Source organism: Fusarium proliferatum, assembly GCF_900067095.1.
Source record: "Fusarium proliferatum ET1 genome assembly, contig: FPRO_scaffold010, whole genome shotgun sequence".
Taxonomy (NCBI): Eukaryota; Fungi; Ascomycota; class Sordariomycetes; order Hypocreales; family Nectriaceae; genus Fusarium; species Fusarium proliferatum.
In genome coordinates, this window is record NW_022194799.1 from 1442866 (window position 1) to 1468306 (window position 25441).

General features: G+C 49.6%; 6 protein-coding genes across 6 annotated transcripts; 4 read left to right on the plus strand and 2 right to left on the minus strand.

Moving 5' to 3' along the window:
- Positions 1–1835: 1835 nt before the first annotated feature.
- Positions 1836–3416, plus strand: FPRO_11926 (uncharacterized protein; the record flags this gene model as incomplete). The annotated part of the gene is made up of 4 exons (XM_031221453.1): positions 1836–2142; positions 2200–2338; positions 2395–2601; positions 2657–3416. The coding sequence occupies 4 exons, from the start codon at positions 1836–1838 to the stop codon at positions 3414–3416; spliced, it is 1413 nt and encodes a 470-aa protein (XP_031087011.1).
- A 327-nt stretch (positions 3417–3743) lies between these two features.
- On the minus strand, positions 3744–6524 carry FPRO_11927 (putative nitrate reductase; the record flags this gene model as incomplete). Its single annotated transcript, XM_031221454.1, has 2 exons — positions 3744–4651; positions 4709–6524. The coding sequence occupies 2 exons, from the start codon at positions 6522–6524 to the stop codon at positions 3744–3746; spliced, it is 2724 nt and encodes a 907-aa protein (XP_031087012.1).
- Positions 6525–8225: 1701 nt separating this feature from the next.
- FPRO_11928 (related to regulator of nonsense transcripts) lies at positions 8226–12022 on the plus strand (the record flags this gene model as incomplete). The annotated part of the gene is made up of 9 exons (XM_031221455.1): positions 8226–8244; positions 8299–8343; positions 8407–10439; positions 10487–10778; positions 10831–10985; positions 11035–11316; positions 11369–11665; positions 11718–11859; positions 11919–12022. The coding sequence occupies 9 exons, from the start codon at positions 8226–8228 to the stop codon at positions 12020–12022; spliced, it is 3369 nt and encodes a 1122-aa protein (XP_031087013.1).
- A 1184-nt stretch (positions 12023–13206) lies between these two features.
- On the plus strand, positions 13207–15628 carry FPRO_11929 (putative chitin synthase D; the record flags this gene model as incomplete). Its single annotated transcript, XM_031221456.1, has 3 exons — positions 13207–13239; positions 13298–13464; positions 13525–15628. The coding sequence occupies 3 exons, from the start codon at positions 13207–13209 to the stop codon at positions 15626–15628; spliced, it is 2304 nt and encodes a 767-aa protein (XP_031087014.1).
- A 2191-nt stretch (positions 15629–17819) lies between these two features.
- On the plus strand, positions 17820–20614 carry FPRO_11930 (putative heat shock protein Hsp88; the record flags this gene model as incomplete). The annotated part of the gene is made up of 6 exons (XM_031221457.1): positions 17820–17832; positions 17962–18023; positions 18173–18204; positions 18313–19744; positions 19979–20278; positions 20333–20614. The coding sequence occupies 6 exons, from the start codon at positions 17820–17822 to the stop codon at positions 20612–20614; spliced, it is 2121 nt and encodes a 706-aa protein (XP_031087015.1).
- Positions 20615–21430: 816 nt separating this feature from the next.
- On the minus strand, positions 21431–24789 carry FPRO_11931 (putative FUN12-general translation factor eIF2 homolog; the record flags this gene model as incomplete). Its single annotated transcript, XM_031221460.1, has 4 exons — positions 21431–21677; positions 21731–23691; positions 23746–24240; positions 24322–24789. 4 exons carry the CDS (start codon positions 24787–24789, stop codon positions 21431–21433), a joined length of 3171 nt encoding a protein of 1056 aa, XP_031087016.1.
- Positions 24790–25441: the final 652 nt, after the last annotated feature.

Here is a 25441-nt window from a genome sequence, read left to right on the forward strand (position 1 = left end):
GAGGATACGTGTTGCTATCACTGTTATTTTTGACTGCTTTGATTACAGCCGGCCTGGCAAAGGATTTACTTGCAACCCCCCCCCCCCCCCCCCCCCCCAAAGTGTATATACCTACCTTTGTTCCGAGTAATGAATTTAGATCTCCAGTCTCTCTTATGTGTGGTCCACGCTCAGACTTCGTCTTCTTCTCGACTCTTTAAGCCTTTTTTATTTATTTTTTTATTCCTTTATCCTTCAGGGCATACTTCTGCTTTCGAATCCCAAGATTGTTCTCGCCCAGGATGAATGTCCCTCTTCCATGGCAAGATACATCAAACTATAATATCGACTATGTAGCAATACATACTTCGGCTTATGGGGTTGCCAGAATGGCTACAACTCAACCGAATGCTGGGCGAACCGAGGGAAGCCCTTTCTAATGTTGTCGAATACTTGACGTCACGTCCCCGGTAGTCACGAATTATGTCGTCTGGCTCTGGTAGCAGTCCTAGTATCATCATAAGCATATAGGGGGTCTTGATTCTTTCCTCTACTGCATTGTCTGCTCACATATGGTGATGTGCACCAACGATACCAGAAATTGTTCAGGGTTAGCGGCACAAACAGAGCGAGGCTGTCAGCTCTGGCATTTGTGATATCAGAATCTTACACAGGAACTACTGTAGCAAGAGAGGGTTTGCATACTGGCTTGCAAACTCGATATGAAGCCTCCTTCTAGGCGTCAAGCCACAAGAGATGGGTGTTTGAATGGGAGTGTCAGTAGACGGGAAACCGGCACAGGGGATCATAGAATAAATGCCCCTGTCTGGCTGATGAACAGGCCTTTTCCAAGTCTAGCGTCTGCGGTGTGACTTGGTGTTGCTGAGGTGGCCTGTATGGGGTAAGATGGCTTGGGTCTAGACCTCGGAAGGGTAAAGTGTGAAGGATGTGAAATAAGGATAAAAACAAGAATAATTTGAATGGCACTAGTTAGTAAGTTAGTTAGTTACGTAGGACACCACTGTTGGTATGACGAGTAGAGCCAGGGATAGAAGAACGAGTGAGAGTGCGATAAGACTGCTTTTAATGGTAAGAGAAATGCTAGTAAGCTCTGCTCTGTACGTACAATGATGTCGTCCCGCTGGACAGTGGCTAAAGCGTCAGTGACGTAGCTAGATAGACTAGGGTGAGATCCAAGGCACCGCCAAGCAATGCACCCCCCGAAAATTAACGGTTGGGCCCGGCTTGGCCTGCTAGAGACAAAACTTGGCAGGGCACAAGCATTGTGGGTGACCGCATCCTCATCATGCTGGAGCTATCTCATTGGCTCACGAGGGTCAAGGGGTCTTTTTTATGTACAATTACTGGGAGATTTAGATGAAGCCGTGAATGGATCGAGAGATCTAAAAGGGGGGGTTAGCTGCCGAGACGGGAGGTGTGAAACATGTTGTGCTATGGACAGCAATGCATCCATTGAATAGAGGATCGACTAGGAGCGAGTGCCTTGTTACAGCAGTGCTTTCCTCGTCTCTGTCGCATCCGTTTATATCCATCCATCCATCCCTTCCCTCTTTTGTTACGCGCTTGGTCCTCTTTCTCCTCCCTTTTATTTTTCTACTAAGAACCACTCCAACCGCAGCAAGTAAATACACACTATCCGTACCTGGACTACCTAGGTACCTATCCAATCCGTATACCCTGGGCGGTCTGGCAGCTGGCTCCCTCCCACAAGCCCCCAGGTCCTAGTTCCTGGTCTCGACCCTTCTCTCTCGGAAATTTGGGAAAACTGTACTTGAACTGTACTGCACTGAGTGAAGTGAGCATAACTGAGATACGGAGTACAAAAGGCAGCCAACATGCCTCGAGATCGCTCCTCTTCACGCTCCCATCGACATCGCTCATACAACTCTCCCGACATGCGACAAGTCTCATCCGACGACCGTACTCTCCCAGTTCCAAACACATATAGCGAACACAAGAGAGGAGAGAAAAGACATCACGGCAACGGCAAAATGTCTCGATACATCAAGCCTGCGGGCGAGAGTGGCCGAAAGGGCTTCCATCCCATTCACTTTTCCAAGATCTCGTTCAGATCAACCAGTCGAGCTAGTTTACTTTGCAACTTTCTCTGGCCTTTTGTCCCTGCTGCCATTGCTGTTCGATGTAAGTCTTTCCGACAAACATCTCGTCTCCTGTGTAGACTTGACTCATGCGTATCAGATGCTATGCCCGATAATCATATCACCATTTTCGCGCTGGCCTACATCGCCATGGTCCCGTGTGCCAATTTGATCGGATTTGCTGGTCAGGAGCTTTCACGAAAGCTGCCTCACGTCTTGGGTGTCCTTCTCGAGATCACGTATGTTCCTCATGGATGTGAGCCCGAGAATCAATAACTGATTCGTTCATTTGTAGCATTGGTTCTATCGTCGAAATTATACTTTTCATGGTTCTTCTTTCCAAGGATATGTTTTTCGTTATCAAGGCTGCCATCATGGGTTCAATTCTTGCTACCATGCTACTCTGCCTCGGTGCTTGCTTTTTCGTTGGTGGCATGTTGAAAGAAGAACAGGAATTCAACGAGGCTATCAGCGAAGCCGGAAGCGGACTCCTTCTTACTGCGTCAGTTTACTTGCCGGATCCTTTCCCCTACTTTCAATAATTGACTGATTCATAGTGGTGTTGTTCTTGCCCTTCCCACTGTCTTCGAGTACGGTGTTGGCAATGGTGAGTCCCTTACCGGCGCAAACCTCGATCACAAGACACTCCAAATCTCGCGCATCATCTCGGTTCTTCTGATCATCGCCTACCTTGTATATGTATTTTATCAGGCTCGAACTCACCATGGTATTTACGCTGCTGTATTCGAACAGGATGAGCACAATGATCGAGACAAGCACAAGGACCAAGCCAAGGCCAAGCTCACCCTTACTGAGTGCATCATCGCTTTGGTCATTGCCGTGGGTCTTGTTGCCTGGACGGCGGTTATTCTCGTCATGCAGATCGAACATGTTATCGGACGGGGTGATGTCAGTGACGCATTCATGGGTCTTATTCTTGTTCCACTTGTTGAGAAGCTGGCGGAGCACTTGACTGCCATCGATGAGGCCTGGGATAACCAAATCAATTTGGCAATGTCTCACGTGCTCGGGGCTACATTACAAACTGCTCTCTTTAACGCTCCTCTTGCCGTCGTTGTCAGCTGGGGCCTCAACAAGGGTCTTGATCTCAACTTCGCAGTTTTCGACCTCGTCATGCTCATCCTCGCCATTCTAACCGTTGGTAGATTCCTTCAAGATCAGAAGAGCAACTACCTGGAAGGCTTTCTGCTCATTATTCTCTACGTTGCAATCGCCGTTGCGGCATACTACTATCCAAATCCAACTGGCCATGGATCTGAGGGAGGTGCTGAAAGTAGTTCTGAGGGTGGACATTGATAAAGCTCACCGATTCGTTTGATAGCACCGGTTTTATTTAACCTATTACGATTTTATGTCCAGGAGTCCCTTTCCAGTTTGTTTTTGCTCAAGGATAGTCTGTCGGCAAAGATGCACAGAGTTGGTTGTGGAAGCATGTATAGTATATTATTTGTTCATATGTACGTTCCTCAACTCTGATTTTATGGAGCTGGCAAGGAATCCCCCCCCCCCAAAAAAAAATTATATATCCTCTAAACGCCAATTTCCTCACGTCTCCTTATAAAGAAACATCGTTACATACATAAGCAGTCTACTTTGACCATCAGATCATCGCCCAAAGATTTTTTAGAAGAATACAAAATCATCTGATTTGAAACCCATGCCCAGAAATGAGGCCTCAACAGCCTTAACCATCGGTGGAGGCCCACAAACAAGCACCAACTCGTCACCCTCGCCGCTTGCCTTGGGTAGGGTCATTTGTTCAGGAACCAGGGCTTGGTTCACAAAACCCTTGAGGCCATTCCATTTTGGTGGAGGGTTAGAGAGGGCATTGACGACTCGGCATCTTGCAGGGTTGGCAGCCTCCAGTTGGTCGAGCTCTTCCTTGCAAAGAATATCGTCAACACTCCGGTTGCCGTTGAAGACCAGGCATGGTGTCGTGTCGTTAGGAATATGCATGACGGCGCGGAGTACTTGGCGGATAGGAGTAATTCCAGAACCACCACAGACCATGATGAAACGGCGAACACGACGTTCTCTGTCATTGATTGTGCAGAGCCCATTGCCTTGGTAGACAAATTTGCCCGTAGGCCCTTTGAAGTCAACCCAGTGACCAATAGGAAGGGCATCGAGCGCTTGTGTCATGACACCGCCCTTTCGCTGAGGAGTGTCATAGTAGATCTTGATAAGAATATCTAGACGACCACAATCTGAGCCGTCGGAGTACGGTGTGTATGAGCGTATGACGGCCTCACGGGTGGCAGGGTCGCGGAGACGCATCATAAGATGCTGGCCAGTGGGGAGGCCGATCTTCTGGCCTTCGTGGTTGAGCTTGAAGGAGAAGATCTTTGTATCCGGTGAGATGGATGTCTTTTTATCCAGAACAGCCTTGCTCCATGTCTTGGACTGGAGGAATACTTCTCGGTTTGCGTCATCGCTCGTCTTGTTAGCATCGCCACTGAGAATGGCGCGGGATTCTTCATCGAGGGTGCCGATATGATATGTGGGCAACATGGCTTTTGCATTCTCGCTATCTGATGCAAATGTTAGTAGCCATTCGAATAGACTTGGTATGATTAGGTGGGACTTACGAATGGCCATAAATTCTTCAGTAGCATCTTGACCAGCGGCACCAAAGATTGATGCTGCACCACCGGGGTGACCAGAGAGGTAAGGAGTGCCATCGTACACTTCGCCCTTGACAACGAACCAAGGCTCTTCTTCACCACTGTGCGCCTTGAGCTCTTCTATGGTGATCTTTCGGTTGATCTGAGGGTTGGTCATGCAGATCTGCTTCTCAGGCTCCTTTACCACCACCTCTTGGACTTCACCAGGAGCCTTCTCGCCCCAGTAGCCGTTGGTAAGATTACCGCCGGCCTCCTTGACTCGCTCCATCCAGCCCGTGATCTTTAGAGTAGCGTGGGTGGGATGCTCGAAGCGAAGTGCATCATCCTCCTGATGGATCACGATTCGGAACCATGGGTTGTTCATCATACCCAGTACGCTCCAGTACATATCTCGAGGCTGTACGTTCATAGCCTCGTCCATAGCACGCATCATTATATCATCTGCACTCTTTAACTCATCCAGAGGAATGTCAAGATCCCAGAAGCACCAGCAGAATGATGTCTCACGCCACCACATGTCGACACGCCCCCCGTAGAGGGTATCACCCTCAGGGGCATTGCGGTAGTCATCCTCTGGGTATCGGATGTTGGCAAGTCTCCAAGATTTACCTTTGTCAAGGGTAACTTCGACTCGTGTGATGCGTCTTCCGCCACCACCGTAGGCATAACCTCGCACCTTATAACTTGCCGGAGCGCCCGTGAGCGAGACTTTCTCTTCATGGGCAGGGTAGCAAATGGCACTATTAGTGCTTAGGTCATAAATGGCATACTTCTCATCCTTCCAGACCTCGGGCAAGTTTGCACTTTCTTCCGGCGAGATCATGGTGGGTAGGACTCGGTTGTCATAGATGTGGTACCAGTTGTCGCTGGGTTCTTGTGTGACAGTAATCTTCTTGAGCCACTTAATGCTTCGACCACCTATTTGCCCAGGAATGACGATACGAACAGGCTTGCCGTGGTCTGGATGTAAGGTCTTGCCGTTCATCTTGTGAGCCACCATAACACCTCTGTTAGGATCCATGCACCAGTTGAGCTTGATGGATGTACCATAATAGCCATTGGGTAACTTGTCTGCTCCCTCGAAGCAAACATACCGGGCTCCACGCAGGGGCTTTGCTGCAGCAAGCAGATCTCCGATGGCAACACCGGTCCAGAGAGCTGTTGACAGGCCGGCAGCTCCCCAAGAGAAACCCTTGGTCTTGCGAACAATGTTCTGCTCTTTGCGACGGTTTCCAGCACATACGAATGTTACTGGATAAGTCAATTGCTGGTAGTCGTTGATGAGATCTCGTACGTTCATCTTGATGGGGTTTTCGACAAGGCCACCTATTTCGAACTCCCAGTCGAGTATATCATCGTCTTCACATCTAGGCACGTGTCCGTGGTTACGGACATAGTGAAGATTCTCGCTGGTTAGGAAACCTTCGTCGTATAAGTCGCTCAGGGGTGCCTCAACGTTGAACGGGTGGACTCCAGTTAGACGAATGAGGCGTGGATCTCTCTCAACAAAGTTGTCAGGGGTTTTGAGATCCTCCTTAAGGACAGACTTTGGAGAGCATTTTGGAGGTAGAGGATAAGGTTTGATATGGTCGAGACGAGGGGATTGGATTGATGAGAGTTCTTGTAGATCGTGGAAGCTACCTATCCGAGATGGCTTTGCTGTTGCTGGAGGAGTAGGAGGAAGGCTATGGGTATGTGTATGGGCTGACATTGGTTCAGAGTTTTCAGGGATCTTTTCCTGATGTAGGAGGGTTGTTATTGTTGTTGTTGAAATCTCCATAGTGTATCAAGATATGTGTGCCAGTTGTGAAGAGGATTCAAGAATGGTTACACAGCCGTATGTATTGATAGCATTGTTTGAATTGAAGATTAGTCTAAGAGGCAGCAGAAAGTGCAGTATAATAAGTCTTATCGCTGGTGATCTGACGTGATGGCACTGCCGCTTGTCCGTTTCGTGGGTCTAGGACCCCCCTGAGGTTCTCCATTTGGATCTGCTGAGGCTTGGTTCATGATATCGTGTTTCTCTATTTCCGGCGAGGAGATGCAAGTTACGATTGAGTGGATGCATTGGGCTCTGGTCTGATCCCGCGGAGGTTGAAGAGTATGCGTTATCAGGAGATAGAGGCGATGGGCGAATCACGTCTGTTCCTTAGCTGATTGCCCCCGGAGATGTCTGAATCACCAAGGGTCCACATTGCAACTGGGCTGATAAGGGGATCAAGATAGTGGGAAGCAAGGCAGCGCATAGATGGGTGCTTGTCGGTAATTTCTCGTGGATTATAGGTGATCAAGTTTTCTGCCCGGAGATGCTAAACATCTCAAGACTGTGGGCACATTTTCCGTCCAGAATTGACCATGGTCATACTATCAATGGATAGAGTTGAGGTTGATGAAGGATTATGATGAAACAGGAACTGATATGGATGTCTAAGTTGTCTTGAATGATATGATGTTATATTCTGCATGGGCTGGAATTGTTTGCTGAATCAATGGCTTATGATACCTTAAAGAACCAAAATAATGTATTTGTGAGTTTCGGATGGTTTTCCATTTTCAGATACGCCGATAACGTTTGGTACTCGATCTCATATGGGTGTAAGCTCCAAGATCGAATCAAGGCCTTCATGGAGGACAGACGCTAGAACATTGTTCCGGCACTTGGTTCAACACTGGAAACCCGGCAATAACGACTACAGTAGCCCGACAGCGCGGCACTTGTACTTAGGTATATGCTGTTTACACATAGACGAGTAGCCTAACCTAGAGCTGATCACCACCCGGTAGGGTCCATTATCAATCTACAATAATATTTAGTTTCCCAATCATATGTCTCATAGTCTGCAACTCTCAATAAAATCGCGATGCGATGACTGAATCCTAACTCTGAGTACGCTTTTAGTGCGGCGTTAGCTTTGGTAATTGCCCAAACCTCAAAGTCTTGTGTTACCTTAAATACCTACCTACCTATCTTGTGACTGGAAATTAATTGTGAGTTCAGTAGAGGTATCTTAGAGTCCTCATTCAAATGTACCTACTGATCCTGACTTACATGGGGTAGAAATCAAAGCTTCCATTATATACCAGGCTTAGGCTACCTTACCTAGTAGGTACGGAGTATACCAATATGACTTTGGTGGCAGGCGAAACTTGACCCCACCCTGGGCACCTGCACCTCCACCCTTAGGTATAGTCTGTACCTTACCGTTCATCGCTGTCGACTTCAAAATCAGGTAACAGCAAAACCTCAAACAGACACTGACTGCCCTGGCGTATCAGCCCTGCCACATCGCATATCCCCCGTCCTGGCTTGACGGACGCACCCATGTCGGCTCTGTTGCCTTATCTACAGCATCAATTTCTGGGGAAATATATCCCTTAGCAGGCAGTCTGCGCTGAATGTAGCGCCGCCTCCACCCATCTCACATTCGATCTAGAACATTTACCAGGTCGCGAATCGCCTCCAATCATACCGTGACCCGCCATGGATCGCGCAAGGAAGCGTATAATCTCTCACCACCCTTCTTACTTTGTATAGTAGCTAATTATCTCTCTAGGCGAACTGCGCACTTTGAACGAAAAGGCCTGGGATGGCGAATCTAGTATGAATCATCTGTCTACCCCACCACTCCCCCGCCATCTTCTATTAACAACTCCTGTCGTAGACTTGTTCCCTGTTGCAAAGACTCTCGATTCGTCTCTCAAGAAGAATACCGCTTTCATTAAACGACTGCGAACAGCCATCACCGCCGCTACCCTCAGTACCTTCCTTCAGGAAATCCGAACTTTGAGCCTACACAAGTACCTTTCCGAGATCATATCTGCTTGCTATGAGGGGCTATGCCGACTCAAGTCGCCTGGCGAGATCGAGGCCGGCGTGGAGATTGTCAGTGCTCTCCATCAGCGATTTGGTCCTCACGAGTTTACGGAATACTTAGCTTGGCTTCTCGGAAAAGGGATGGCAACTCCGGATAAGGGTATACTCAAAGCTCTGGCACTAGAGGTTCGTGAGAAAGAAGAGAAGGAGCGCATCACAAGACAACGCGCACTGCTTCGTGTAGTGACCGAGTTGTGGCTTGTTGGCGTCATCAGGACCCTTGATGATGTCAGCAAGCCCGACGATGCAACAAAAGGAGCCGCAGGCAAGATTCCCGAACTGAAGACCCGAACGAACAAAGGCACCGGCGCGGAACCGTTCCCTCTCGAAGTACTTAAGGATTTGCTTGGTCACGACCGCGAACATGCCAACCTTCCGCTTCTTGTCATCTTTGTCAAGTCATTCAGCTGGGATATCCTTGGGGTAAAACCAACAGGCGCTGATGGCCGAAAGACAGTAGAGGAAGATGGCACTACTGAAGGAAACGAAGCCGAGGATGGCAATGGTGGAAATGAGGCGTCTCCTGACGCAGATCAGCCTTTTACCGAACCCGAAATGCGTGATCGATTCAGAAGCATATTGAAGAAGTATTTTGATGATGTTAAGGGCCACATCACTCGGGATCAGAAGTCGATACAGTCGCAAGCTCGACGTAATGCCGAAGTATATGTGAAGTCTGGTGAAGTCTTTGAAGACCGACAGGCGAACTATGAGAAGCAGGTCAAGGCTCAAGAACGCCTCGTCTCCAACGCACAGGTTATTGCGGACGCAATTGGGGCCGAAATGCCGGACCTCAAAGACTCAGATGATTCATTCGCCGCTTCCAACGGGTCTATCGGTCTCGTCAAAACTGGCGATTATCTTCGTTCCATGGGAGATGGTGCCGGAATCTGGGAGGATGAAGATGAGCGACGCTTTTACGAAAATCTGGTTGATCTTAAAGGCAAGGTGCCAGCTATCTTACTGGAGGACGGCAAAAAGAAGAAGACAGACACGGACGAACAAGTTGGGAAGAAGGCAGACCCATTCGAGGCCTCGGAAGCCCCCAAGACTGCCGAGACTGCTGATGACCAGTCCACATCTATCGCTAACCGAACCATTGGAGCGCAAGTCGATGCCCTGCTTGCGCGTCTACCAGAGTTGACCAACAAGGACATCGCAGACCAGACAGCTATCGATTTCTGCTTCCTGAATTCCAAGGCTTCTCGCAACCGACTGGTGAAGGCCCTGACGGAAGTTCCAAAGGGCCGTAGCGACTTACTCCCGTCATGGTCTCGCCTTGTGGCGACTTTGGGTCGATATATGCCAGATGTTCCAAAAGGCCTGGTCGATTACCTTGATGCGGAATTTCGAAGCCTTCAACGACGAAAGGAAAAGGACTTCTTGGGACAAGTCCGTCTGAGCAACATACGGTATCTTGCTGAGTTGACAAAATTCGGCATTGTGCCCGAGCATGTTGTCTTTCATTGTCTGAAAGTCAGCCTCGATGACTTTTCACGCATGAACATTGAGATCTTGTGCAACCTCATTGAGAACTGCGGCCGGTATCTGCTTCGAAACCCTGAAACAGCTCCTCGTATGACGAGTTTTCTTGAAACTCTGCAGCGCAAGAAGTCCGTCCAGCATATTGGACAACCAGAGCGGATGCTCATCGATAACGCTGTTTACTACGTCGACCCACCAGAGCGTTTAGCTATCGAGCAGAAGGAACGCACTCCCATGGAGCTATTTGTTCGCAAAATGATCTATGTTGATATGACAAAGAGAAATTACAGCAAGATCTTGAAGCAGATTCGAAGGCTCCACTGGGAGGAGACAGAGGTATGCAGCAGAAATAGTATTTTATGAACAAGTGCTGATAGTTTTAGGTTGTCGCCATCTTGGAGAAGGTGTTCTCAAAGCCTGGAAAGGTCAAGTATGGAAACGTTCACCTTCTTGGTATCTTGCTCAGCGCGCTCTATCGCTACCATCCTGCCTTTGTGGTCAAGGTTATCGATAACGTGATCGAGTCTATGACGTTTGGTCTCGAGCAGAATGATTATAGGTTCTATCAGCGACGTATTGCCGAAGTCAAGTATCTTGGCGAGCTTTATAATTACCGTATGCTTGAACATCCTGTTATCTTTGACACCATGTACAAGATTATGACATTCGGATATGGTAAGACGTTCCCTAGACTACTAACTTGTCCATCAACTGACTGAAGTTACAGGCGGCCCACCTATTCCTGGTAAATATATTCCACTCGATCCTCCCGATGACTTCTTCCGCATCCGACTTGTATCTACAATGCTGGAAACCTGCGGCATGTTCTTCAACCGCGGAGCAGCGGGCAAGAAGTTGGATTACTTCCTTTCATTCTTCCAGGTATGATCCTTCACCCCCCTTCTGTTGTCTCTAACCGACACTCTGGCAGTATTACATCTTCACTAAAGTGTCCCTGCCAATGGATATCGAGTTTTTGGTTCAAGACACATTTGCTCTGACTCGGCCACAATGGAAACTTGCCACAAGCTTGGATGAGGCCGTAAAAGCCTTCCAACTTGCCGTTGCTCAAGACCAGAAGTCGGCAGGCGTTGACAAGGGAATCGACGTGGATGATGCCACAAGCGATGCTTCGTCGGACGATGACAACGTGGACAATGATGAAGATGGCGACGACAACGAAGACAGTGCTTCTGAGGAAGAGGAGGCAGAGGTAAGTCAATTAAATGCGAAATACTTGGCCATGATTGACAAATGTAATACAGGACGTAGAGGAAGATTCCGACGACGACAGTACCTTTGACGAGGAAGCCATCGTAGTCACTCGACAAGAGGAGGAAGTTGACCCTGAGGATGAGGCTGATTTTGAGCGCGAGTATGCCAAGATGATGGCTGAAAGTCTCGAGTCGCGCAAGTTTGAGCGCAAGCAGCTCTTTGATGTGCCACTTCCAGTTCGGTCCAAACATCGCGAGGCTACATCAACAGAGGGAGGCGAAGGAGAATCTCCTCCTGGCCATACTATGGCGTTCTCCTTATTGACGAAGAAGGGCAACCGCCAGCAGGTAGTTTACATTGCCACTTTGTGCCGTTCTCTAAATGCTGACCTGGAATTAGACACGGACGGTCGAACTGCCCTCCGATTCTACCTTTGCTATTGCAATGAAGAACCAGCAACAGGCTGAAAGGGAGGAACAACAGCGCATCAAGAATTTGGTGCTCAACTATGATCTTCAGCAGAATGAAGACCAGGATGGTGGTACAGACCCTCAACCCACACAAATTCATCACAACACCAATATTCACACATTAATTCAGGCAACGAACGACCGGCGACGTTCTACCACAATCGGTTGGAGAGATCGAACAAGGATAAGAGCCAAAGATCTCGTAAACTCCAACTGAGCGATGTCGACTGGTAAAGATATTCAAATGGGTAAGACTTCTAATCAGGAAACCACCAGCCTTAACGATAAATCATCATCACTCGATGACCGTCTCTTCGCTTCCGAATTATGCTCACGGCTGCTGTGATCAAGAACCAACCTTGTACCACATTCGTGCCGTCTTTGCACGTCGCGCGAAGGGCTGTCCAGTAAGCTGAATTCTCCTCGGCGTTGATGCAAGCTGTGCTCTTCAATACTGCGGCCTCACGCAGTCTAGCTCCATTGCTTGAAGTATTCTCGCAGCAGTAAGATAGCTTCCGTGGTATAAGCCTGGACGTCGGAAAGCGACCCTGTCGCACGCGCGCGACGCAGCAACGTGTTTGCCAGGAAATGAAAGGGACAAGGCACACCAGAAGCGCATGCGTCGCCTGGAGTTGAGGATGTTTAGACGCCCAACATGCCTTGAGCAGATGAATAGCTAAGGAAGGCATTTGAATCCCTACCCGGTTGCCGGTTATCAGTACGCTGTAGCTTGAGATTGAAATACTGAACTTGATGCTAGAGAGCATTGGACCTGGCGGACGCATTGAGTTAATCAAGAGTGGAAATGCTAACGCTGATACTGGTTTGTGCGTGTTTGTTCGTTTCCAGATCGACCAATGCTTATTAGTCCACCTTTTGACAGGCAATAGATCATGTGTAACTGTGACGAGGTTGGGATGGCACCCAGTTCTTGATGACCTTTAGATGGACAATCCTGCCTTGAATTCCCACGGGGATCTGAACATCTTTGCATTCTATGTTTCTTCCGTTCTCAGCATCTTCTTCGCACCTTCCCTCTTATGCAGCTTCCGAAGGCAGTTTCCTCTGATATTCATGGTACTTGCTCTCCTTCAACTTCATTCCTAATCGTTTTGGCTTGTGTCACCAAGTTTGACTCATCTAAGCCTCGCAATATTCTGCGGGCACCCGCCGGGAGTTTACCTCAAGGCAGTGCCTCCAACCTAAGAGACGGCCCCTTTCTGAGCACTGCCCCGTGCTTCTTTGACTCCTGTCTCCCATGGCCACTGTCCAGCACGGCTCCCAGCACACGAATCTTTGGGGAGTGGTCGCCGTGCGCCAGGTCGAGTTTACGAACTGTTTCCATCTGTTTCACTGACTCTGTCTCTCCGTTGCCTGCCGACTGCTGTCAAACGAGGAGGTAATGCCGCTCTGCAATCATGGCCCTACTGAAGGACTGGCCGTTGCAAAACGTGAGTTGGCATTCTGCAGTGTTATTCTCCGTCATGTGCACTAACTTGATCATTCCAGGTTATATACACCAGTATAGTCGGCATCGTGCTTTTGATGGCATGCCTCGAGTGGTTTCTCTGGCTGGCAGCGTTCGTCTACTGTCTCGTCAAAGTCTTTCAGAAGGCAGAACATTGGTCCATTAATGTCTTATGCATCATTGTTGGCACTGTCTTTGTTCTCCTCCGGTAAGCCGTGCCCCATCCCGTAACATAATACAACATGGCTTTAGCTAATATCAAGTCTAGGGTCATATTCCTCCCAATCATGGTGGTGACGCTGCCACTTCCGGATACTGTTACAAAGTTGTGGCCGAAAGAGATGGTGTCTTTTCTCCAGTGGTTTGCATTCTGGGCCTTCGCGATCCTCCTGACAGTGCCATGGTTGTTCTGTATCTACCAAGTCGTCACAAATCAACTCGGTCGAACGAAGCGTATGAAACAGGTGCTCGATGATGTTACTGCTCCAAAGGTCGTCATAGTCATGCCTTGTTACAGAGAGGAACCCGAGGTTCTCCTCAAAGCTGTCAACTCAGTTGTCGAATGCGATTACCCACCCGCCTGTATCCATGTTTTCTTGTCCTTCGACGGGGAGGAGGAGGACGAACTGTACCTCAGCACTATCGATAAGCTTGGTGTGTCCATGAAGATGGAGACATACCCCACGAGTATTGATGTCACATATCGGTCTGCACGTGTAACCATTTCACGCTTTGAGCATGGAGGAAAACGCCACTGCCAGAAAGTAACCTTCAAGCTCATCGACCGAGTGTACGAGGAGTATCTCAAGCGGAACGACAATCTATTCATTCTGTTTATTGACTCCGACTGTATCCTAGACAAGGTATGCCTACAAAACTTTGTCTACGACATGGAGCTCAGCCCTGGCAATTCTAGAGACATGCTGGCTATGACAGGCGTCATTACATCGACGACGAAAAAACATAGCATCATTACTCTGCTACAAGACATGGAATACATACATGGACAGTTGTTTGAACGAACCGTCGAATCTGGCTGTGGTTCCGTCACTTGTCTCCCGGGAGCGTTGACGATGCTGCGCTTCTCAGCTTTTCGAAGAATGGCCAAATATTATTTTGTAAACAAAACAGAGCACTGTGAAGACCTGTTCGATTTTGCTAAGTGTCACTTGGGAGAAGATCGCTGGTTAACCCATCTATTCATGATTGGAGCCAGGAAGCGGTACCAGATCCAGATGTGCACATCGGCCTTTTGCAAAACCGAAGCTGTGCAAACATATCGGTCCCTGGTTAAGCAGCGGCGCCGATGGTTTCTAGGCTTCATCACAAACGAGGTCTGTATGTTGACAGACTGGCGCCTGTGGAAGCGCTACCCCGTTCTCATATTGGTCCGTTTTATGCAGAATACCATCCGAACAACAGCATTACTATTCTTCATCATGGTTTTGGCCCTGATAACTACAGTCAAGAAAGTGGACGACCTTCCTGTGGGGTTTATTGCTGTTTCCCTGGGGCTGAATTGGCTGCTGATGCTGTATTTTGGAGCCAAGCTCCGCCGATTCAAAATCTGGCTCTACCCGCTCATGTTTATTCTTAATCCGTTCTACAACTGGCTGTATATGGTTTACGGTATATTCACAGCAGGGCAGCGAACTTGGGGCGGGCCACGAGCCGATGCGGCGGCGGCGGACGCTCACACAACAGCAAGAGAAGCAGTGGAACAAGCTGAGGAACAGGGAGACGAACTAAACGTGGTCCCCGAGACGTTTAAAGCGGCACACGAAGCACGTACGGCTCCCTCGAATCGTAAGTCGACCGCAACCAGCGAACTCGGACGAACTCGAAGCGTGGTGCGACCACCAGACAAGATTGATGGCAGGTTCTCAGCACGTCAGAAGACAGCATCAGGAACATATGCTCATCCAGATGAGATCGATACCAGCACAGAGGATATTGAAATGGGGAAAGCAACATCCCACGTGTTTTCGAAGCCTCAAGAGTGTGCGGATCTCGGAGTTGGAACACAGGGAAGAATGAAGCTCCTGATGGATGAGGAAAACATTCGAAAGTATGAGATTGCACAACAAATACAGGACAGAGCTTCTCAAGTGAGGGATTTGGAGGGCATCCAGTCTAGCCACGGCTTCTCGGCTTCACCTATGAGGCGTGCTGAAATTTCGGGAGATATGACCACTTCCCGAAGTCCTATCGAATACAATCAGGTCGCCCAAGATGAGCCAGTTGAATCTCGTCGTCGAAATTCTACGGAGAGAAGCATTGGTACCAGCCTTGAAGGGAAACAAACAAGGCTTGGATCAAACATGTCGTTTGCTAGTCGAATGACGAGAGGGAGGCTGAAGAAAAGCCGTTAGAATAAGGCAATGGGTTATACCCGGATCAAGCCAGTGTTTATATTGCTTAAGTTGAGCCAGTTGCTTGTGTGGTTCATCATTCTCAGACTATACATATCTAGTATAAAAAGTGAAGCTATCTCGAACAACGAACAGCAGGTTTTGCGTTGGATGGCTGTCGATCCAAACATGGTGAAGCCCACATCTACCCCGCAATTCTGGAGCTGCATGGGCTATCATGACAGCACAAGAGAGATGAAGACAGTGAAGGTCAGGCAGGTCGTTCGTTGACCGGGGTCGAATGCTCCAAGTGACCCTGTCACTTACTATGCACAACCAACTACGGATACAGTATGGACGGGGTAGGGCGAAAGCAAACGGAATAGCCTCACTGACATGTGGCGTCCTGATGTATATGCAATTTCAACAAATGTCACCAACATGAGGTTACTCCTGTTAATTCATGGACAAATTGTCGGTTCGGTGTTCCGGGGAAATAAATGAAGGTTTTGTCGGTGAGTTAGTCCAGTCCATTCCAGTCGATCACCTGAAAATTCATTTCCAAGTTGGCGGAGCACAAGAGTGAAAAGTGCATGATATTAGTTTCGAACAGCTTGGCACGGTTTGTTTGACTGTGTCAAGATCATGCAAATGTAGTCTTTAGTCACACCCGGAGGTTAGCCCCGGTTCAAGGTGGTGGTATGTATTATTGAGCTCGACCAAATTAAGTAGTCTCGAAATTCCTTCAATATTCTTGATGGAGATATTCTTGTGTCGTCAGTTTGGGGTTAGGAGTGCGCTGGGATTCAATGTGATGGAATAGTCAAGTTTGCCATGTTGAATACCTAACTAGACTAAAGGAGCTTAGGTCTAGTAGGTAGCGAGGAATTAATCCATGGATAGAAGACTTCCATATTATTACTTGCTGCTTGCTTTATCGTTATCAGAGTGGCTCTCACCCGTTTAGAGGGGGTTTTCTGTACTGTTTGTGCCCCTCCATTAACAAAGCTTTGTGTCTGCCTTGTTAGCGGGGGAGGGGCATGACAACTCAATTTGTACTTGCTGAGGTGTACTTTGTCCTGGTAAGATAACAGGGGAGGGGGGAAAGGCATTCACCATCTTTGCTTGCTTCATCCAAGCTAGGGGAGGAAAGAAAACTCAAGACCTTGACCCTGAGTGATAAAAATCCTTAGGTACATCTAGTCTAAACTTGGAGGACTCTTAACTACCTAAGTTTATTTTGACATCCTCTATTAAGGTCCAGCCAGTGTTTTCTTGCTCCCTGAGGCCAAGGCTCGAGTCAAGGGTATCACTCACTACCTGCCTACCTACTATAGTACCTAGGTCCGAGTACCTTAGTAGTTGCTGTGATGTATCATACCATGTATGTAATGTCGTGGCTGATGCTGGTGCCTTGCGTTTCTTTTTTTGTGGAGATTCTGTATCTGCTTTAAATCCCTGATATCCACTGTAAGGCAATTTGATTGCGTACAGAGCTCGGAGCTGTTGGATCTGGCGACAGAATCGCACAGAAATCTATCGTCGTTTCTAGGGTCTGCTAAGTCTAGTTGACTGTCCAACGTGACCACAAGCGAGATATTGCGCTGGTTTATCCTCACCAGATAGACCTATCATGGCTATAAAAAGTCGAAGGACATCTTTTTCGGAAGACATTTCTAAACTCTTTTTGAAGAAACGAAACTTCGCATCTTCTAGAAACAGCTTAAAGAAAAGAATCGAATCGCGAAAGGCTTTCAAGTAGTGTATACTTGGTTTACATCATCGCTCTGACTGCAGGTCCGCCACATCGTACATCGACCCGCAGGTACTGGATACAGTGGCACTTCCCTGTAGCTACTGAACCATTGAAAATTTCAGTACAGTGCAGCCCGTTGAACGGGATCCCCCATTCGCTGCCCCTCCACCAAAAAAAAAATTGACCCAGCGCCAGCGGACCAGGCCAGGCCATAAACAACCGCCGCCCAACCAAACCAACCTTACCTTAGCCATTCATACCCTACCAACCTTTACTCTTCCCCTCCATACTCTTTCTATCTTATCCATTCTCACGATCCTCCCTCTATCTCCCGCCTTTTTGTGATCGCTTTCCTTCTTCTCTTTTGAGCTTTCCCGCGCATCGCTCAACTTTACATCCCCCTTCCTCTTTTTACTTTAATACCGTGTCTCGGGGCAAACCCCACCCGTCGAAATCATGAGTGTCGTTGGTAAGTGACGCCCTCCGAGTACTCACTTTTTTTTCCTTGCTGGCGGTGCTCGGCCAATCGCTATTCCTCACAAGGAGCAACCCAACTTTGAACAACACCAAAACTGACTGATCGCTTTCCTTTGTATAGGTATCGATTTCGGAACCCTCAAGACTGTCATCGCCGTTGCTCGAAACCGCGGTGTCGATGTTGTGCGTAAACCCTCATAACCCCCCCGCCATCTATCCCAGTCGACTGCCCTGCCCCTCCATACCTTCTTCCTCGTCGCTCCTACACTTCTCACGGGATTGATGGACAACTGCAAGGGCTCCCCATAACTGACTTCGTTTGTCTTGTACAGGTCACCAATGAAGTTTCAAACCGAGCAACTCCGTATGTTTATACCTCTTGTTTGACCCCGTTGCTTGTCGCGTGCGGTCAAATAACCCTCCACCACATTCCTTTATCAGACACATATATACTGACAATTCTATTCCCAAGTTCCCTAGTAGGATTCGGACCCAAGTCTCGTTACCTTGGAGAGGCCGCCAAGACCCAGGAAATCTCCAACCTCAAGAACACTGTCAGCTCCCTCAAGCGTCTTGCTGGCCGACAATTCAACGACCCCGATATTCAGATTGAGCAGCAATATGTGACCGCTCCTCTGGCCGACTGCAATGGCCAGGTCGGTGCTGAAGTCAACTACCTGGGCAAGAAGGAGAAGTTCACAGCCACTCAGCTGGTCGCTATGTACTTGAGCAAGATCAAGCAGACCGCTGGAGCCGAGCTCAAGCTGCCTGTTCAAGACGTCTGCCTGAGTGTCCCTCCTTGGTTCACTGATGTCCAGCGCCGTGCTCTTATCGACGCTGCCGAGATTGCTGGACTCCGTGTTCTCCGTCTCATCAACGACGGCACAGCCGCCGCTCTTGGCTGGGGCATCACAAAGCTCGACCTGCCTGCCCCTGAGGAGGCTCCCCGCCGTGTCTGCTTCGTCGATATCGGCCACAGCAGCTACACTGTCTCCATTGTTGAGTTCAAGAAGGGTGAGCTCGCTGTCAAGGCCACAACCTGGGACAAGGACTTCGGTGGTCGTGACTTCGATCGCGCTCTGGTTGACCACCTCGCCAAGGAGTTCAAGGGCAAATATAAGGTTGACATCATGACCCACGGCCGTGCCCTTGCCCGTACCATCGCCGCCGCTGAGAAGACCAAGAAGATTCTCTCTGCCAACCAACAAGCTCCTGTCAACATTGAGTCTCTCATGAACGACATTGATGCTTCTGCCATGATCACTCGCCAGGAGTTCGAGGCCATGATCGAGCCTCTCCTTGCCCGAACCCACCTTCCCCTCGAGGAGGCCCTTGCCCAGGCTAAGCTCACCAAGGACGATATCGATGTTATCGAGGTCGTTGGTGGTGGTTCCCGTGTCCCCGCTCTTAAGGAGCGCATCCAGGAGTTCTTTGGAAAGCCTCTCTCCTTTACTCTTAACGCCGACGAGGCTCTTGCCCGTGGTTCTGCCTTCAGCTGTGCCATTCTCTCCCCTGTCTTCCGTGTCCGAGACTTCTCCGTCCAGGACATCATCAGCTACCCCATCGAGTTCGCCTGGGAGAAGGCCCCCGATATTCCTGATGAGGACACCAGCCTGACTGTCTTCAACAAGGGCAACGTCATGCCCTCGACCAAGATCCTTACTTTCTATCGAAAACAGCCCTTCGATCTCGAGGCCCGATATGCCCAGCCTGAGCTACTCCCCGGCAAGACTAACCCCTGGATTGGCCGTTTCTCTGTCAAGAACGTTAAGGCCGATGGTAAGGACGACTTCATGATTTGCAAACTCAAGGCCCGTGTCAACATCCACGGCGTCCTGAACGTCGAGACTGGTTACTACGTCGAGGAGGAGGAGGTTGAGGAGGAGGTTAACGAGGATCCCGATGTGAGTTTGTCCGAGCCGTTTATGGCGCCCAATGATTCCCCCCATGTCCAAGATCAGGACTCGGCCTCTTCATCGTCCGCATCCGTTGGAGATGATAGCCGAGCATATCCTGCAAAGCGCCCGCGACTCGATGATGATGAAGAAACCGACTCGTCTCGTCCCGCTTTCGCTGTTCCAGAACATTTAGAAGAATCGAATTATGAACCCCGATCGCTAACATTCGTTTCCCAAAAGGCCATGGATACCGATAAGGATGCCCCCAAGAAGACTCGCAAGGTGAAGAAGCAGGTCCGCAAGGGTGACCTGCCCATCTCCACAGGCAGTGCCTCTCTTGACGACTCCACCAAGGCCAGCCTTCTCGAGAAGGAGGCTGCCATGGTTATGGAGGACAAGCTTGTTGCCGATACCGAGGAGAAGAAGAACGAGCTCGAGGCTTACATCTACGACCTCCGTGCCAAGCTCGACGAGCAGTACTCTGAGTTTGCCAGCGAAGAGGAGAAGCAGACCATCAAGGCCAAGCTTGAGGCCACAGAGGTATGTTCACAAGTTCCCTGATAGCTCGAAGATTCATACTAATAGCAATTCTAGGATTGGCTGTACGAGGAGGGTGATGATACCACAAAGGGTGTGTATGTCGCCAAGATTGACGAGATCCGCGCCATGGCTGGTCCCATTGTCCAGCGTCACTTTGAGAAAGTCGAGGCTGAACGACAAGCCGCTCTGGAGAAAGCCGAGGCCGAACGGGCTGCGAAGAAGGCTGAGGAGGATGCTCGCAAGGCTGCGGAAGCCGAGAAAGTCAATGCAGACCAAGAGATGAAGGATGCCGACGCTCCGCAACAGGAGACCGAGGGCTCTGCCGACCCGCAGTAAATTATAAACAAAGGGAGGGAATTTCAACACTGCAGATGCATGCTCGGTGGGCTCTGCGTGTGTGATGCTTGCATGATATGCGATGAGATGAATGACGCTTAAAAAGATTACGGATGTTGAAAAAAGAAAGGGCACCGGGTTTGGGAGAAGGAGAAATAGAACATGCGATATGGTTGCAAACGGCTTTGTTTGTTTTGTTGGAAGAAAGGGGCCCGGATCATCATGACGGATATGTTACCCGAACGTTAGACCACTTTTTTACTTTTAAGTTAGTAGTTAGGATCCATACACTCCAGTTTGGTTCAGTTTCTTCCGTCACTATTCAAGTGTGTTATCGTGATGAGTTGGAAGCGAGCGTCTGCTGAGGGCATATCAGACTGAATACCTAGCAGGTGTCGTTGATCCAGTTCACACTCGTGACGTAGCAACAGCAAACATGAGATCCAGTCATTTCAGCCCTCGTTAATAAAGAGCCCTACTCTATACGACTACGTTGCCTTGAGGGTGTCCCTTGCCCTTCAACTCACGTCTCTTCAATCTTTTTTTACTGCCCAAAAATGTAAATCAGCACCGTACACAATTCCTCCAAACAAGTTGATGCAATTTCTTTTCCTATTCTCTTCTTTTTGATATGCATTGTATTTCTCGTACTGTTCTCCACGCAAAGGGAACTGGCTGCAACCTGATGTCCTGTCAGCATGTTATCGAAACATTGAGTTTCGCCTCCAGGACAGGATATAGCCAAGCTCCCGGCGCGATTGATGAGGTAGAAGCTTCACACCACCCATGTTCTTAACTTTTTGTAATCTTGGCTACTTATGAAATGTCGAATAAGGGCTTGAGCTTGATGATGAGCTGCCACTCATCGTTGCTGACCTCCTTTCTGTAGTATTCCTTGAGGGTGTCGATACTGGCTCGAGATATCAAACTATAAAGGGTCTCGTCTTCTTCCAGATGGCGGCCGTACATGGGCTGGTTGCCACCCATCTCGATCTTGATAGCGACAGAAGGCTCCTTTCGCTTACACACGGGAATTTGCTTGTGCTCTCGCTCAATTGATGTACTATAAGACTGTTAATAGGGGTTCTTGAGGGAGGAGAGGATCTAGAAACATACACTCTGCCCAGTTTGACGATCTCCTTGGCACCGGTTGTAGGGTTATTCCTGACAGCGGCGACAGGACAGTTGATTCGGAGCTGACCCTCAGTGACATCAACGCCAATAACAATGGGGTCGTTCTTGTTGAAGACCTTGACGGGCTTCAGTACACAAGGGAAGACAGCAAGCATCTTGGACTCTTCCTTCTTCTTCTCGAGTTGCTCGTCCATATGCTTGGTGAAGGCATCGAACAGATGATAAATAATATCAGCTGTAAAGATCTTGATGCCATTGTCCTCTGCATACTGCTGTGCTTCCTTGTCGACCTTGACATCGAAACAGAGCATGATGGCATAGTCTGGTGCCTTCTCCAACATAACACCGCACTGCAGGACATCACGCTTGTAAACGGGGCCGATACCAACATTGGCAACGGGAATCTTGCAGTCCTTGAGGAAATCGAGCAGAGCCTCGAGCGAACCAAGAGTCGACGCTTGGACACTGACACCGCGACCAGTTTTCTCGACACGGTTGAAGAGGACAGCAAGATCGGACTCAACCTCATCCTCAATATCGTCTTCGTCGTCATCGGGACCAACAACCATCAGGCGTGAGCCAGCGATGGCACCCTCGAGACCAGGGGCGCTGATCTTGACACCTAGGGCAGCCTTGACCTCCTTATTGTGTACATAGGCGGACTTGAGACGCAATTCCTTCATGGGTGCTGGTGTAAGCAGTGCTCTGATATTTGTCTTGATAGCCCCTTCTGTACCGCACAGCACAATGCGATCACCTTCTCGCAAGATACCGTTGGACAGGACTACATCGATGGTCATACCGAAACCCTCAATAGCCTTAACTTCGAGCACAGTGGCCTGGACCTCAGAGAGATACATGAGAGAGCCAACCATACGCTCTTGAGTGAGCTGGACAATGAGCTTCAACATGTCAGGGACACCCTCGCCAGTGTGTGCCGAAGTGGGCACAAGCGAGACGTACTTTGACATGGATTTGTTCTCGTAGAAGAGCTCGGAGTTGAAACCCTGCTCAGCGAAGGCAATCTTGGTCTTTTCGAGGCGGGTCTCAAATTCGTTGCGGACAGCCTTGCTCTGGAGAGCCAAACTGTCCTGGAAACCGTTGTTGGCAACCTGCTTCCAGCCGTAGAGACGATCGATCTTGTTGAGGGCGACGATGAATGGAGTCTTGCGCTCTCTCAGCATGCGCATAGACTCGAGTGTCTGAGGCTCGAGACCGTGCATGATATCGACAACCAAGATGGCAATGTTACAGAGCGAAGAACCACGAGATCGGAGGTTAGAGAAGGACTCGTGACCAGGTGTGTCGATGATGAGAAGACCGGGGACCTTGAACTCGAACTTGCCGTCAGGGTTGACAACAGCCGTCTTTTGTCGGATGGCTTCAACAGGGAAGTACGTGGCACCGATCTGTTGTGTAATACCACCAGCTTCACCTTCTTGGACATTAGTTTGACGGACCTTGTCCAGGAGCTTTGTCTTTCCAGTATCGACGTGGCCCAGAATACAGCAAATAGGAGATCGCAGGTTATCCTTGGATCGGGCAGCAAGGGCGGCCTGGTGAGCCTTTTCACGGCGCTCAGCAGCCTCTCGCTTCCGCTTCTCCTCCGCCAATTGTGCAGCTGTGGCAGCCTCATCATCGGAAGACTCCTCCTCGGATTCGTCTTCAGACTCTTCTTCAGCCTTGGCTTCCGATGTGCCGTTGGCCTTTTCGGCCTCATCGTCAGAATCGGCATCCCAGCTGTCCTTGACATCGCCGTCAGAAGCAGCAGCAGCCTCCCAATCATCCTCCACATCACTCTCGGCACCCTTCTTTTCGGCAGCAGCCTTGGCCTCGGCCTCGGCCTTCTCACGGGCAGCCTTCTCTTCAGCTTCCTTCAAAGCCTTCTCAGCTTCTTGTCGAGCTCGCTCAGCAGCTTCTGCGAGAGCCTTCTCCTCATCGATCTGCCTGGGGTTAGCGAATCCTGATCTCTCGGTGTCTTTTATCACAAGGTATACCTTTTGTTGGGCGCGGCCCTTCTTTCTCCTGTTGTCCGCAGGCTTGGACTTCTTCTCACTGGGCTCGCCTGCAGGTCCAACTTGAATACCGGCAGCCAGCATCTGCTGAAGCTTTCGCTCATTTCGGGCCTTCTCTTCCTTTTGGGCCTTTGTGAGATACTTACCCTCCTTCTTGAGTTGCTCGATTCTCTCCCTCTCCTTCTGTTTCTTGATGGCCTTGGCCTCCTCGCGTCGCTTTTCTTCCTCAGCAGCTAGGCGCTCGTCTTCTTCGGCCTGGGCCTTCGCTTCGGCTTCGGCTTTGGCAGCTTCTTCTCGTTGGCGCTTGAGTTCCTCCTGCTGCTTCTGGAGCAGAGCAAGGTGGGCGGGGAGCTTCTTCTTCTTGCCTCCCGCGGCGGGCTCAGGAGCGGGAGCAGCCTCAACAGGGGCAATCTCCTGCTTCTCCTTCACCTCAGGGGCAGCCTTTGGTGCAGCGCCACCCTTCTTCTTCGCAGCGGCCTATTGCGGGGTCGGGTTGTTAGCAGGCTGTATTTAGGTAGAATAGAACCATGCTATGTCCATGGTCTAGCTGTAACGTACCTGCTCCTTCTTTCGCTGCTTCTCACGCTCCTTCTTGAGCTTCTCCTTCTCGGCCTTGGTCAGAATACGGCCACCATCGGCGGCATCGTCAGCAGCAGCAGAAGGCTCGGGCTTCTTGGCAGCTTGCTTGTTCTGCTTGCCACCCTTGCTCTTCTTCTCGGGTAGAGCAAACTCATCGTCGATGTTGGCCTCGACGGGGGCTTGGGCGGGGGGCTCTTGGGCAGCTGGGGCCTCAGATTCGGGTTCGGGTTCGGGTTCAGGCTCGACGATACCCTTCTTCTTGCGCTTCTCCTTGTTCTTGCGCAGAGTAGCCATCAGGCCACCGGCACCGCCATCATCGTCGTCGTCGTTGGGGTTGGCGTCGCCATCGGTACCGTTGGCATTGGCAGGTGGGGCAATACTCTCGCCCAGCTCGGCCTCCCAATCGTCCTGCTGGTTCTTCTTGTTTCCCTTCTTCTTGGGCGGCATCTCAGCGGTTGTCTTGTTGGGTGAAACTCGAGATGCAGTCGTCAAGGTTGGCGGGGCTAAACGTTCCTTATTTATGGAATTTTTGGGGGCAACCTAGGCGGAAACAAAGTACCAAAGCCCAAAAAAAGATAACGTTACAAAACTGTGCCAGACGAACGAGGCAACCTACTGACTAAATTTCCGTGGTCTCGGTCACTCTCTCAAGCACGCACGCGCACACACACTATCAAACAAGCAAGGCAGAGAGGATCGAACGCACGCCTAGACTATATGGTCAGGCCAGGTTGAAGCGTGCGAGTAGGTGGGTTGGGCTACCAATTTAGGCGGGGCAATGCTGCGGGCAACCACTGTATCCGTACTCCAGGGCTTTCTTTTCGGTGGCGAATCTTTAGACTCTTAAATATTGTTCTCGTGACATGTCCAGTCTAAAAGGCGTACGACATGTCTGTCTCGCACGCACTTGTCACTCATTAAATTTTGGTCTGCTTCGTCTGCCCCTCTCAAAAAAGTCACAACGTTTGGCAACAGGTAATTCAAGCCGACCTCAGATGCTCAGTCTAGTTAGTGCGGGGCAATGACAAAAACCCCAGGAATCATGATTATTTTGTGAATGTGCCATATTATGTAAGCCTTCACCAACGCGCAAACTTGA